General features: G+C 41.5%; 1 protein-coding gene across 2 annotated transcripts in view; it reads right to left on the minus strand.

The window, feature by feature from the left end:
* The window catches only part of LOC117540655 (paired box protein Pax-7-like), a gene marked incomplete at its 3' end in the record, with an annotated part of 32,430 nt that extends 20,912 nt beyond the window's left edge, over positions 1-11,518 (minus strand). The window contains 4 exon segments of one of the 2 annotated variants that reach the window (XM_034207418.1): positions 9,306-9,434; positions 10,027-10,156; positions 10,260-10,495; positions 11,276-11,518. In XM_034207418.1, the coding sequence (XP_034063309.1) occupies positions 9,306-9,434; positions 10,027-10,156; positions 10,260-10,495; positions 11,276-11,360 (580 nt within the window). 2 annotated transcript variants of the gene reach the window in all.
* Between the last annotated feature and the right edge of the window lie 1,816 nt (positions 11,519-13,334).

The following is a 13,334-nucleotide window of genomic DNA, read 5'->3' on the forward strand; positions in this document are numbered from 1 at the left end:
AGAGGGCAGCCAGAGTTTGGAGCTGGAGGTGAGGAGGGGCTCCAGGCCCAGAGGTGGGATCAAACAGGGGGAGAGCCAAGTACACACAGCTCTAGGAAAGACCTATCGATGTAAACTGTCTCTTAACTTTCTACACAAAAAACTACCAAAAGCTCCAAAAGGTCAACATGTAAGGATTCCAACTTCAAATGTTTTTCTGCAAGAACATTTAATTGTAGCCTTTCCCGGAGCTCATCTGTTTTCTCATTGCTTCATTTTCTCTCTCCTTAATATTCGTTTTTTATCAAATGAAATGAAACCACTTCAACATAAAGAACATTATTTCAGGCAGCCCAGCTCCAGACGAGTCGAGCGCCGTGTCTTCAGATGTAGCTCAGCCCGACAAGACACCTGTTGCTTGCAGTGGATATAGCAGGCACTTGGTTTAACTTCCACCAATCAGAGTCAAATGGGCAGTGAGTGCACCACAGCAAGCCCCCCCCCCCCCCCCACTGCAGATGTACATTCATTCATTGAGCAGCATGAGAAATGCCGCTCAGCTCGGCAGCGTGGAGGAGAGGCTTTGCTTTCAGCGTTTTGCTGTTGTCTAGCTCAATCGTGTCACTTTGAGGGAGTCTATTCAGAGGTATTCATGCATCTGCCTTCAGGACACAATGGCTGCCACTTTATAAAGTGTCAGCCTGCTTGCCACAGGCCTTTGGTTCATATTGTTTCCTTTTCTTTAATAAACTTGGAGGAGTTCATCAACTCTTTCAATGGCAAATGCAGGCACAAAATGACAGCCGGGCCTCTGGCTCCATTTAAGGCTGTATTTCTCTCCTTTTTCTCTAGTTAGCAACTGTAAGCAGACATCCAGGTTGCTTTGTGTCCACACGCCCAACATCTATGGCAGCCTGAACAGGGCTCAACATGCTAAACAAAGCACACATTAAGGCCAGAGCACATTCTTCATACAGTCCTTTTTTCACTTTTCAAATGTGAACCTCCTGACTCCTGCTAACATCAGGCCGTCCCTCAACATTTTCACTTTCACCAATATCCCACAAAATGTACCCACCAACATTTGAAAGCAAATCCCATTCATCAGTTTTGATCAAGTAAATTGATTTGTGATTAGATAATGATGAATTATTGAAAACCAACACAGTATTTGTATAGAGATCATGTTCGTATGAGAAGTACTTTGGTTATTAACTTTTGACCTTAGCTTTCTTTTTTTTATATAGACATGTTATTTATTGGGAGAAAGCCCTTGAGATCTCAGGCAGACATCTTTAGGCGACCAAAATGTAACAATTAACATTCATGAGATGACGCCAGAGTGTGGAAGAGTTCATCCATTAAACAGGGACGACACTGGGGACCACCTGTCAGTCACCAGAGACCCCCGTCCTACACTGCACGGCTATCAGCGTCTATTTCACTCTAGGGGGGACCACCACTTACTAAATGAACATCATGCTTTATTAGACCTGAACATTCAATATGGATTGTTGGGTTAAATAAATCCAAAGCACACAAACAGTGATTGTAATTGACTCTGGTTAAAACATCATAATTCACTTCATGTAGCTGCACCAAGGATACGGAGTGACAGTGTGTAACAAACATCACTGAGGGAACACCGCACTGTGCTGGCGGCTCACAAAACCTCTCACACAGATTTAAGAGTTTGTATTTATTATAGTTTATACTGTATATCCTTATTTTGCAATATTCTACTTTTTCTTCTTGGAAAAAAAGGTTTGTCTGTTGTCGACAAATCCAGTGATTACTTTCTATATTGTTGAAGAAATATTTGTATTTGTATGTTTCTAGAATGTAAATTGCGCTAACAATATCAAAAGAAGAGAATACAAAGAAACCAATCTGCAGATCAAATGATGGAAAGTATTCAAAGCAGAAGATCAAAAAAGCTGTAAAGAGAATACATGAGAGATGATCTCGTGTTTCTAACTGCTTATATCTGATGAAAGCTATTTAACTAACAATTCAATTATAATTAGTGCAGTTTATTTATTATTGATAATGCTATGATGATGTTCCTTTCTCTAATCATTTGAGATAAATACTGTTCACAAAGTATTTTTTACAGGTATCAAAATGATCCATGCAAATGATTTGTTTAAATATAGCATTACTGATATTAAGTAAACGTAATTTATGACTATGTAATTATTTGTCAATAGTCAAATAAAACCAGGGTTTCAATTACGATCAACAAACCACTTTTTTCTGATGGTTATTTTAAAGTGTGATTTTATAAAGACGCGCACAAATAATGATTTCACTGTTGACTGTTTACTACATGTGAAAAAATCCCTGCCATCTTCTATCCCACCTAGTGTCTCATTTATTGGATTTATATATTATAATATTATAATGTATATTTATATATATGGTTACTTTCCACACAGATGTATCAGCACGAGTCACGCCTCTTGTTATTACTATTATATATATATGTGTGTGTGTGTGTGTGTGTGTGTGTGTGTGTGTGTGTGTGTGTGTGTGTGTGTGTGTGTGTGTGTGTGTGTGTGTGTGTGTGTGTGTGTGTGTGTGTGTGTGTGTGTGTGTGTGTGTGTGTGTGTGTGTGTGTGTGTGTGTGTGTGTGTGTGTGTGTGTGTGTGTGTGTGTGTGTGTGTGTGTGTGTGTGTGTGTGTGTGTGTGTGTGTGTGTGCGCGCAACATATTCATTCATATGTAATGTAATCCTGCTTGCTATAATTGAACCTGAATTCTAATCATTTCAAACACAAAATAAAACAACGATTTTTTGTAAATGTTGTCATCAGAGTGTTTCCACAGATGCAGTGTGAACCCTTCCCCTCATAAGAGCGTTTTTAATATGTGTCTCAAATGATTTCAATGCAGTGACGGAGAAATAGCCATTAATCCACTTTCATACCTTTCAGTAGCGTGAACATTTACTCTTTCTGCCGCAGCAAACTGTGTACATGTGAGGTCATTTCCTCACCAATTACACAGGCTGATGCGTTTGGTGATTTCCTTCATGGGTTGATGAATAAGCTTCCAATAGATCACAGAGTCTTCTGTATGGAACCTTTAAACAGGACTGTAGATATGCATTACGGCATTTCCCAACACTGGACACATCCAGTAATAACATGCACACTACGATTGTTATTTTCCCTCCGTCTCTATGATCATACTTTGCCCAATCGTTTTTTAAATTTAATGGGAAAAGCATTTTACAATAGGATTAACGTTTAGATGAATTTTGTATTTCATATGAAATGTTATCTTTATCTATCCGGTCTCTAAGTGTCGGGCAGACAGTCATTCCACAGGATTCTTTTTGGACATGAACAGTTTTCGTCTGAATTTCATCTTTTCAATTTTTCAATCAATCAAAGGCTATTTGAGGTTATGCTGTAGATGTAAACAATGAGCACAGGATCTTTGATTTCAGCAGCAACTACCTTTGTCCCTGTGTAAAGATTAAAGAATAAACTGGAAGACAGGGTTTCCTTTTTGGATCTCCCTATAAATCCAGCCGTGTGTGACCCTGGCTGTGGCCCCGGGCCCCGGGAGTTCTATTAAAGCACATGTCTCCCTTTTCCACCTTAATACTTGCATTGTTTTCTATTCAAAAAAAGTAACATAAAAGAAACCTCTAGGTTTCTTTTATGTTACTTTTTAAAACACATTCTAATGTGTTTTATGACTGGTCCATCCGTCCAATAGAAAGACCCCGAATGATATAAGAATGTTTTCCATGTTGGAGATTTTGGGACATCAAGTCATTCAAAATAGTTTGATAAATGAAAGATGTGAATATAATGTCCATGTGAAGTGAATGTGACAGTGCAGACTGAGCTGGAGCTGCACTGCATAAGGGGGGGGGGGGGGGGGCACTCGCTGAGGGCTCAGTTAAAGATCAGCCGAGTGTTGACATTTTATTAATTTGTTGTTGCCATATTGTTTGTGTTATGTTGAGTCATTTCTCTGTGCCATTGTTTTGTGCATGTCCTTTTTAAATGGGCTGTTAATGGCCATGGCCCCCCCCCGCGCTGACGGCTCTTTGTGCCCCGCTCCTCTTTTGTCGCTGATCAGCCTCCCATCGGGTCACCAGAGAAGATTCTTGGCATTTGCCGGCCTCATGAAAGGAGGATTAAGGGACGGATAGTGAACACTCCATGGCAAAGAAGTGGGCTGCTATTCTCCTATTCAAAGCCCCCACCCCCCCTTGTTCAGCAGCTCCCCTTTATATATATTGGTTTACTCAAAGACATCACTAAGAAGTCCTAAGTGCTCCTGGAAATAAAAGAGAATCAACAAGTAGGTCAGCCCGACCGAAGTGCTAACGGATGCTGAAGAAGAGGGGACCCTGCTGCATTACAGGGACAACTCTTATGTATGTAAGATGTACTTATTGATTAATCTAAATGAATAAGCACTTTTAGTTTGGTCTCATTTTACAATCATCGTTAGCTCGATATTTTAAGACTTAGCATAATTTTGCCAAACGTGATTTATCTCAATATTAAAATATATAAAAATCATTATACAAATAGTTTATTGTATGTATATTTTACAATAATATTTGACATGAAATGTCCAAAAACACATGGGTAGAAATGTATTATTTTATGAGATCAATCAACAAATGATTTATAAATGGTGACATTTGCATGTGTGGATGCGCTGTCAGCGTGAGACCATGTGACGCACGTTTCTAGAATGGATTATATATTAAGAAACTGAAATGCAGTGGAATCTAAAACCTTACTCACACGACTCATTAACGGATGGCCTTATTGATTGTGTTATTATGCAATTGTTGGAGTTTTCCTAGTAAAAAAATGTTTAAATATTTGAATGACTCATACAACCAAATAAAGCATCTCATGTTGGCTCTCCTTTGTGCTTCTTCCTCCCTCAGAAGTCTTCCTCCTCTCCTCTGAGCGGCCACAGTGACCCAGTTCCCCGATGATCAGAGCTCCTCAGCCAGGCCTTTAGCCCGGCACTTCACATACACAGCGACTGTGTTCTCAGGCTGGGTTCATTAAGCATGTGTTTCAATCACCATGTTTAGGTGAGGCTCTTTGCTGCATGTCATCCCTCCTCACATTTCCAAAGACCTGATGTATCAATAGCAAGAAGCCCAAATCAAATGAAAACCCTAACCTGTGAGTAGCAGATCTAAACCTGATCCCACAGGAGCGCTCCCCCCCAGCCACTGGCCTCCTCAACAGGGCAGGACCCCCCCGACACAGACTCACACTACACGTTACACACTGTCAGCGCTCCATTAGGCCTTGTGAGTATTTCTCCTCCTCACGCTGCGCACTGTGAGTACAAATGTAATACAGAGCTTTTTACACAGCCATTTGTATTTTTTTTACAATTGTTTATATTTATGTTTCTTGTAGACCTTCTTTTTGGTTTTTACATAATATTGTTTTTGTTTAATATTGTATTTTTTTCTTTTTTGATATCTGTTCCTTTGTTTCTGTATGCACCAGTTAAACACAATTCGGATTCTTTTTGTGATGTTTCACCAAAGTAGTTAAAAAATCGTCATAAAAAATAGATAGATTTGAAGTTAGCTAAACTTTACATTTTTTAACATTTAGGCTTCACATTTGTCCACTGTCGTTGATTCTCTAGCAGTTATACGTGTCCTTTAGTTACTGGCTGCTGTGAGGACAGTTGCAAAAGGTCAGGCTTGATTTATGACAAAACTACATTTTGCATCATTCTGACGGAATAAATACAGTTTCCAAATGAATATGTTGATGCTATGTATGACACAATGTGTTCATTATTAAATGTGTCAGCAGATGACGGCTGCATTATTCTGTGTACGGTCAAACATGGTCTGCAGTTCTGTGATGAAGCGATTCACAGTGAGGAGGGGAGCAGCAGCTCTGAGACCCACTAAAGCTTTTTGCTTCATAAAAGAAGTGAAAGTGAATCCATTGTCATAGAAGGTGAGTGTATTTCAACACAAAGATGATCACAATTATGAATGCTGATACCACTCTTCTGTTCTCCACATGTGCTTCCAGCCCTTTTGACTATTTTGTTATTATGTCTCTTCAAAACGTGATGTCGGTGTGAGGCAGCAGGGGAGAAAGGGGAGGTTAATCCCAGTCTAATACACTGATGCAGCCCAGGACCCGGCTGCCATGATTGTGTTATCTGCAGCCAACATTTGGGTCTCCCTCAATTTCACCCCGGCAGAAGGTCTGGGAGAAAGTGCAGAGCGCTGCCCGGGGAAAGAGTTATTAAAGCTGCAGAACTTCAGCTGCGTAAAGCTCCTCCGTCACTTCACTGAATTTGTTTGAAGTGCTCTCTCCATCCTCACTGTCAACCTTTTTTCTTTCAACCGGGCTTATTCCACACTCCCAAACTGATACTCGTTTTTCCAACAGTGGGTTGTGCATATCTTTGGGTAGCAGCATGTTGACAGAATGCTGCCTTAAACTGCCGATGAAAGAGAAGGCAGCAGTCTCCAGAGGTCACTTACACCGTCCATTACACCACCCACATGAGATGTTAGGTCCTATGAACACATATTAAGTGGAAACTATCATATTTACATGACAGTAATGGGATGATTATGATGATTTGGTTGCAGCTTTTCACACAGCTTCCAAACAATTCAGGTGAATATAATAATAACAGCTGAGCAGAACTGCATATTAGTCAGTTTGGTTGGAGAGAGATGAGGACAGAAGCATGTAGGCTACTGTAAGAGCTGCATGCTATGGAATCATCTCATAAATGCACATCGGAATATGGATAGAAAAGCTCTTCAGTAAATATTGATTTAAAGTGCTCTTTTTTTTGGTGTGTTTAGGTCATTGTGTGACAGAAATGAAGATGATTAACCCTCCTGTCATGTTGGGGTCAAAACTGCCCGATTCACTACTTTCATCAGTCATGCATAATGTGTTTTACATGTAATGCCTCAAGGCCTCATGCTATCCTCCAAAGTAGGAACATATACAGTTACTGATCACCACTTTCATTGAATGTTGAGTGGCTTGGTCCACTTTGTAGCACCTGAGGTGTTCCCGCTCAAAAGGGACCCTCATAGGAAATGAATGGGTAAAGATTGTGTCTCTCCATCAGATCATTCAAAACCAAATCGACAACCATGTTGATTTTGTAATACATTTTCAGTATTCTTTGTATATTTACTGCCGTTATTAATGTAAATATTTTGAGATATTGATTACAGCTTAAAGGGAGTGATGATGATGAATGGTTTTTGTGTTGAGCAGTTAAAGCAGACTGCTCAAATCTCACGGGGAACACCAAAGCAAGGGGAGAAAGGAACAAGCCAGGGGTTCATTTGCAGCTAGTTTAATTTTGCTATATATTGATGCGAGCATGAAAACAGTAGATTATCTGATGGAAAAATACTCATCCATGTGTTGAGTTTCATTCAGCCGAACACTGCTACTCACATTCTCCCAGATTCTGCCAACATGCCACCAAAAACTATATTAAAAGCAAATCAAATGAATATTTAAATACAATCCAAACAACACGAGAGGAAACCTTCAAATGTGGAGAGTTTGCGCCGCGGGCAGCACACCGCAGAGCGCAGAGATGAAAGTGAAAAGAAATAAAAGGCTCAATTTAATCTGCTTTAAAGCCTCCACAGAATGCATGAGCCTGGAACTGTGAGAGTGAGGGCTGATAGGGGATAAATATATTTCTTACCATGCCTCGGAGCTATTACACCCCTCTGCAACACTGACGACTATTCATCAGACACCGGTTTCATTACCAGCTGTAATAAGCTAAATCTGCAAATTATGAAAAGCCAGCCGGGATGACAGGGAGACACCGCTGATCTCTGAGGAACAGGAAACACTTGATGGCGTCTGAGAAACATGTCAGCAGTGGTGGTCAGGAAACAGTGAGGCCCCAACCCGAGGACCGGCTGATCACCCCCCCACACACACACACTGAGGAACTGAGCCAGCACCACACTGTGTCCAAAGCCAACACTGACAAAACCACTCAATATGTAGAACGTTTATCTGAAAGTTCACCAAATAAATCTGGGTATTTTAGACAACTGAAACTTTAATTAAATGTATTTTGTCATCAGATTTCACATAACTGTATAAGGTTAGTTGAAAGCAATTACATTAAGGTTAAATACAACATATTATGTCCAACTTAATATTATTGCCTTACTAACCTAATGTGAAATGTGTTGACATAATACATTTAATTAAAGTCAACATTTCAATTTCTTCAGTGTAATATAAATACGCTGTTATTTAGAAATATGATAAAGAATGTACCTAAATGTCCTCCTAAGCATCAGGGCAGACCCCATGTTCCTCTGGCCTATCAGCCTCACGTCCTCCTAAGCATCAGGGCAGAGCCCATGCTCCTCTGGCCTATCAGCCTCACGTCCTCCTAAGCATCAGGGCAGACCCCATGTTCCTCTGGCCTATCAGCCTCACGTCCTCCTAAGCATCAGGGCAGACCCCATGTTCCTCTGGCCTATCAGCCTCACGTCCTCCTAAGCATCAGGGCAGAGCCCATGTTCCTCTGGCCTATCAGCCTCACGTCCTCCTAAGCATCAGGGCAGACCCCATGTTCCTCTGGCCTATCAGCCTCACGTCCTCCTAAGCATCAGGGCAGACCCCATGTTCCTCTGGCCTATCAGCCTCACATCCTCCTAAGCATCAGGGCAGACCCCATGTTCCTCTGGCCTATCAGCCTCACATGCTGAGCCTTCACATTCACAGCCTTCACATTCTGCACATCCCATTAAGATCTTGATATATTTCAACATGTTTTCATATAATTGTACGTTTAAAGCTAATTTAATTTGTGCATCTTTTTGTCATGGTGGATTCACTTAGGCCTAAAAACCAAATATATATCTATTTCGATCGCATTTAAAAAAAGTTTTAATTCTGAAGCGAACCAAACCCGTTTCTCGGCTGAACTTGTGTGTGTGTGTGTGTGTGTGTGTGTGTGTGTGTGTGTGTGTGTGTGTGTGTGTGTGTGTGTGTGTGTGTGTGTGTGTGTGTGTGTGTGTGTGTGTGTGTGTGTGTGTGTGTGTGTGGGGGGGGGGGGGGGGGGGGGGCGCGCGCTGTCAGGCTGCTGTAATTGATATTGACTGGTACAACGCTCCTCTGTCAGCAGTGCCACGGGAGTACCCCCCCCCACACACACACACACACACACACATATAAATAATGAAGAGAAGAGCGCGCGGAGACTAAACACCGTTTAGGCCCAATTTGTAGCCGATTCCCCGCGCGCCCTCTCCTCCATGCCCTCGCGCCGGCAGCGGCCTACCTTTGTCTCCCAGGATCCCGTCGATGCTGTGTTTGCTCTTCTTCTCCCCGTCTTCATCCTTCTTATCACACTCTTCCTCATCATCCTTTTTTCCAAACCGAGCTCGAAGTACACGGCTGATCGAACTCACTGAAAACACAGAGGCAGCTTCAGCAGGCTGTTCATCACAACAATAATCCTCATAAAAACACAATAACAACAATAACAATTTATATAATAATAGCAATAATTATAATCAACAGTCAAAATAATAATAAAAAACTATAACAAGTAATAACAATAATAATAAGCGTTATATAAAATAGCAATAATTATAATCATTATAACAATAATAGCAATATTTATAATCAACAATAATATTAATAATAATAAAAAATAAAAACAATAATAATAAGCGCTATATAAAATAGCAATAATTATAATCATTATAACAATAATAATAATAATAATAATAATAGCAATATTTATAGTCAACAATAATATTAATAATAATAAAAAATAAAAACAATAATAATAAGCGTTATATAAAATAGCAATAATTATAGGCCTAACAATAATAATAGCAACAACAACAATAATTACATAACCGTGAATAATGATAACAACAATAATCATAATCAATAACCACCGTTAAATGATAATTAATAAACAGTGTTCTCTCTCAGTCTCTGTCAGTGAATCAGCGGGTATTGAAGGTGGATCTTACCGGAGCAGGCCTCACCTGAAGGGACCGAGCTCCGGTCACACACGCCGTCCTTCAGCAGCTTGTCCCGGATCTCCCAGCTGAACATGCCGGGGTTGTCCCGCTTGTACTCCTCTATCCGCTTCTCTACGTCCGGCGTGGCGACCTGCTGCAGGGGGGGGGGGGGCAGCAGGACAGGTGATTACAGGCCCTGAAATGTGTCAAAGTAGCCTATCTTTATATCATTATCCTGACACTGTGCGGCTCCTCACCCTGGGCTTGCTGCCTCCGATGGCCCCGGGCCGGATGGAGCCGGTCTCCTGGTAGCGGCACAGGATCTTGGACACGCAGCCGTGAGAGACGCGCAGCTGGCGGGAGATGACACAGGGCCGAATCCCATGGTGGGCCATCTCCACTATCTTGTGTCGGATGTGGTTGGGCAGCGGCCGGCCGTTAATGAAGACCCCCCCCAGCTGGTTGACCCGGCCCTGGCCCAGAGGAGTGGACACTGGGGGCCACAGACACACTCAGTTTGAGTTTTAGGTGATCGGTAATCATGAGGAACTGTCGAAGGAAATGTTCTGATGGAAATGTTGAGTTTCTTCTAGGCCTACATGTTATAATTCGAATAAAATGAGGCCTGAAAATATCCACAGGCCTCCCGATATATTGTAGCATATATGTATTCTCTACATGGCTGCAGTAAATGGACATCTGGGTTAACAGAGGACCGGATCCACTTCACAGGATCTGAAGAGCTCCATTATTCAGCAGCACGCTGTCCAAATATTGGAGTAATCCTCCGTGCTGTTTATTCGATTCATTTCATTTCCACTTGAAAGACCCCATGATTTGGTTAGAGACTGTTAAGTGTTTTATTGGGATTTAGACTCAATTTAAATATGATGACAACGTGTCCACTGGATGATAATACATGAAGTGCAGACCGGGTCCTGTAATATTTAGCCAGTAAAATAATAATATAATAAGGATGAAAACAAAGAAATGTTAATGTGTGAATTTTTTCAAAACAAACAAAAGTTGAAGCGGCCTAATGTCGCCCCGTGAAGACGGACCGGGAAACTCGATTGCACAACGAAAAATAACACAGTATTTTACGCACGAAAAACATGGAGAAAAAACAGCTGTGCCTTCCTGAAGTGATTTTTAAATCTGCACAAGGACGCCTTGTCTATTTACTAGTCATGTCTTTCATTTTTAACTCTGCATATTTGTAATTGTTCACACAGCTCTCGGGTTCTCAGTGTAAAGGCCGGCAGGCTCCTACCTTCCAGAGGGAATCCGGTTCGGGGGTAGTTCTGTCCGGGAGCAGGGCGCATCATCCGCGGTACCGTTCCTGGCAAAGACGACATTAATACAAAAACACACACAAAAAGAAAAGAAAAGCAAAAAGACGGACACGGTTAAAGTCCAGTTCAAGTGCAGACTTGTTGGTCACACGTGTGAGGAGGGACACGGGGGGGGGCTCTGAGGGAGCAGTGGAGCGGTCCTCACATCTGACAGCAGCCTTTTAACGGTGTGAGGCTGGATCACTGACGGGGCCCGGATAAGTCTGGACCATCCGGGCTGCAGGGGGGGGGGGGGGGGGTCGCAAGCACCGATAGGTTCTTGGAGCTTTCTCTTTTTCCCTAGAGAAAAGCTCCAACAAGTTGAAGCAGCCAATGGGAACAAGGGATAAAGACACCAACACACACACACACACACACACACACACACACACACACACACACACACACACACACACACACACACACACACACACACACACACACACACACCACACACACACACAGACGCATACACACACACATATATATATATTGACACTGGCAGCTTATTTTCAGTAAAATACATGAACAAGTAAATGTGAAAGCTCCGTTAAAAACTGTATACAAATATTGTGTAATATTAAAGGCTATTATTTAAGCAGACGCATTACACTCCACAACTGCTACCATTATAACGAGTTAATGGGAGAAAAAAACATTTCACATTTTTCATGGAATCATCTAAAAACAAACACAATTCAACCTTTATTAGCATAATCTCAGTGTCTGTCTGTCTGTCTGTCTGTCTGTCTGTCTGTCTGTCTGTCTGTCTGTCTGTCTGTCTGTCTGTCTGTCTGTCTGTCTGTCTGTCTGTCTGTCTGTCTGTCTGTCTGTCTCTCTCTGTAAAAGTTCTTATGTGGAGCCATTTGCTTTTTCTGGTACTGATTGCCGAGTCAACAATAAAGCAGTTTGGTGTTTACGGTCATTTGGCACGTGTATTATACAGTTTTTTTCAATTGCTAAAACACATTTTTGACAACAGGGCTCATTTTCCCAAAACACTTAACACAATTCGCAAAACACCAAATTGTTCTTGCAAAATGAAGCACTGCACCCAAAACTATCTACACTTACCAAAACCTAACTTTTGCACCAAATGGCACACATTTCACTCATAGTACAAGCCACTTTGTCCCACCAACACACTGTGGCGCTTTATCTAAAGCACACTCATCTTTTCCCTTTATGTAGATAATTCTGCATATACAGATTGTTCAAGTCAAACATATGTGCAGAGACAAAAATATACTGTTGTTATACTTTTACATTCCTCCCAAATAAATTGGTGCAACGTTCATGCAGAACCAACCCGGTATCACGGCAAGACGTGAACATGTGACGATTTACCATGCTGGGAGACGTGAAGATGTCACGATTTCGTCCCTTCAAACGTGACAGTTACACGGTATTGTTAACCCACGTTAACCAGTGGAGAAATAACCGGAAATGCCAAGCAAATGCTACCCCGACGGTCGGTTGTTATTGTCAATATTAATATAATAATGATTTATTTTGTAATAGTCACACTCGATTACGCCGATGTTCTTGTTGCCCCAGCTGGTCGACACCTCTTTTAGCAGAAACAAAGGCTACATTAATGTATTAAATCGATGTTAATCCATGTGTATGGATGTGGAATTAACGGAGGTGACATTGTGCGATTGCGTTGCCAGGCAACAGCTTCGGTTCATGTTAATTTACAAACTCTTCATCATTTTTATTATTATTGTGGCGGCTCGGAAGTAGACGAGAATAGCCGATTGCAGCTGGGGGAGGTCTCTAAAAGCTTGCCTGAAGTCGGACAGCTCGGAGTCGGCCTGACTTGGTTTGCAATGGTGGAATTTGCGTTCTTCGTTGCAGATGAACAATTATTATATCACTACAAATGAATGACTCAAGTGTCTGTTCATTTTAATACAAATCAATACAAGGGGGGTTGAATCATACATGTAAAAGACAGAACAACTACTTCCGTCAGTGGTCTTGACCATTGTATTT

Source organism: Gymnodraco acuticeps, unplaced genomic scaffold, assembly GCF_902827175.1.
Source record: "Gymnodraco acuticeps unplaced genomic scaffold, fGymAcu1.1, whole genome shotgun sequence".
NCBI classification, from domain to species: Eukaryota; Metazoa; Chordata; class Actinopteri; order Perciformes; family Bathydraconidae; genus Gymnodraco; species Gymnodraco acuticeps.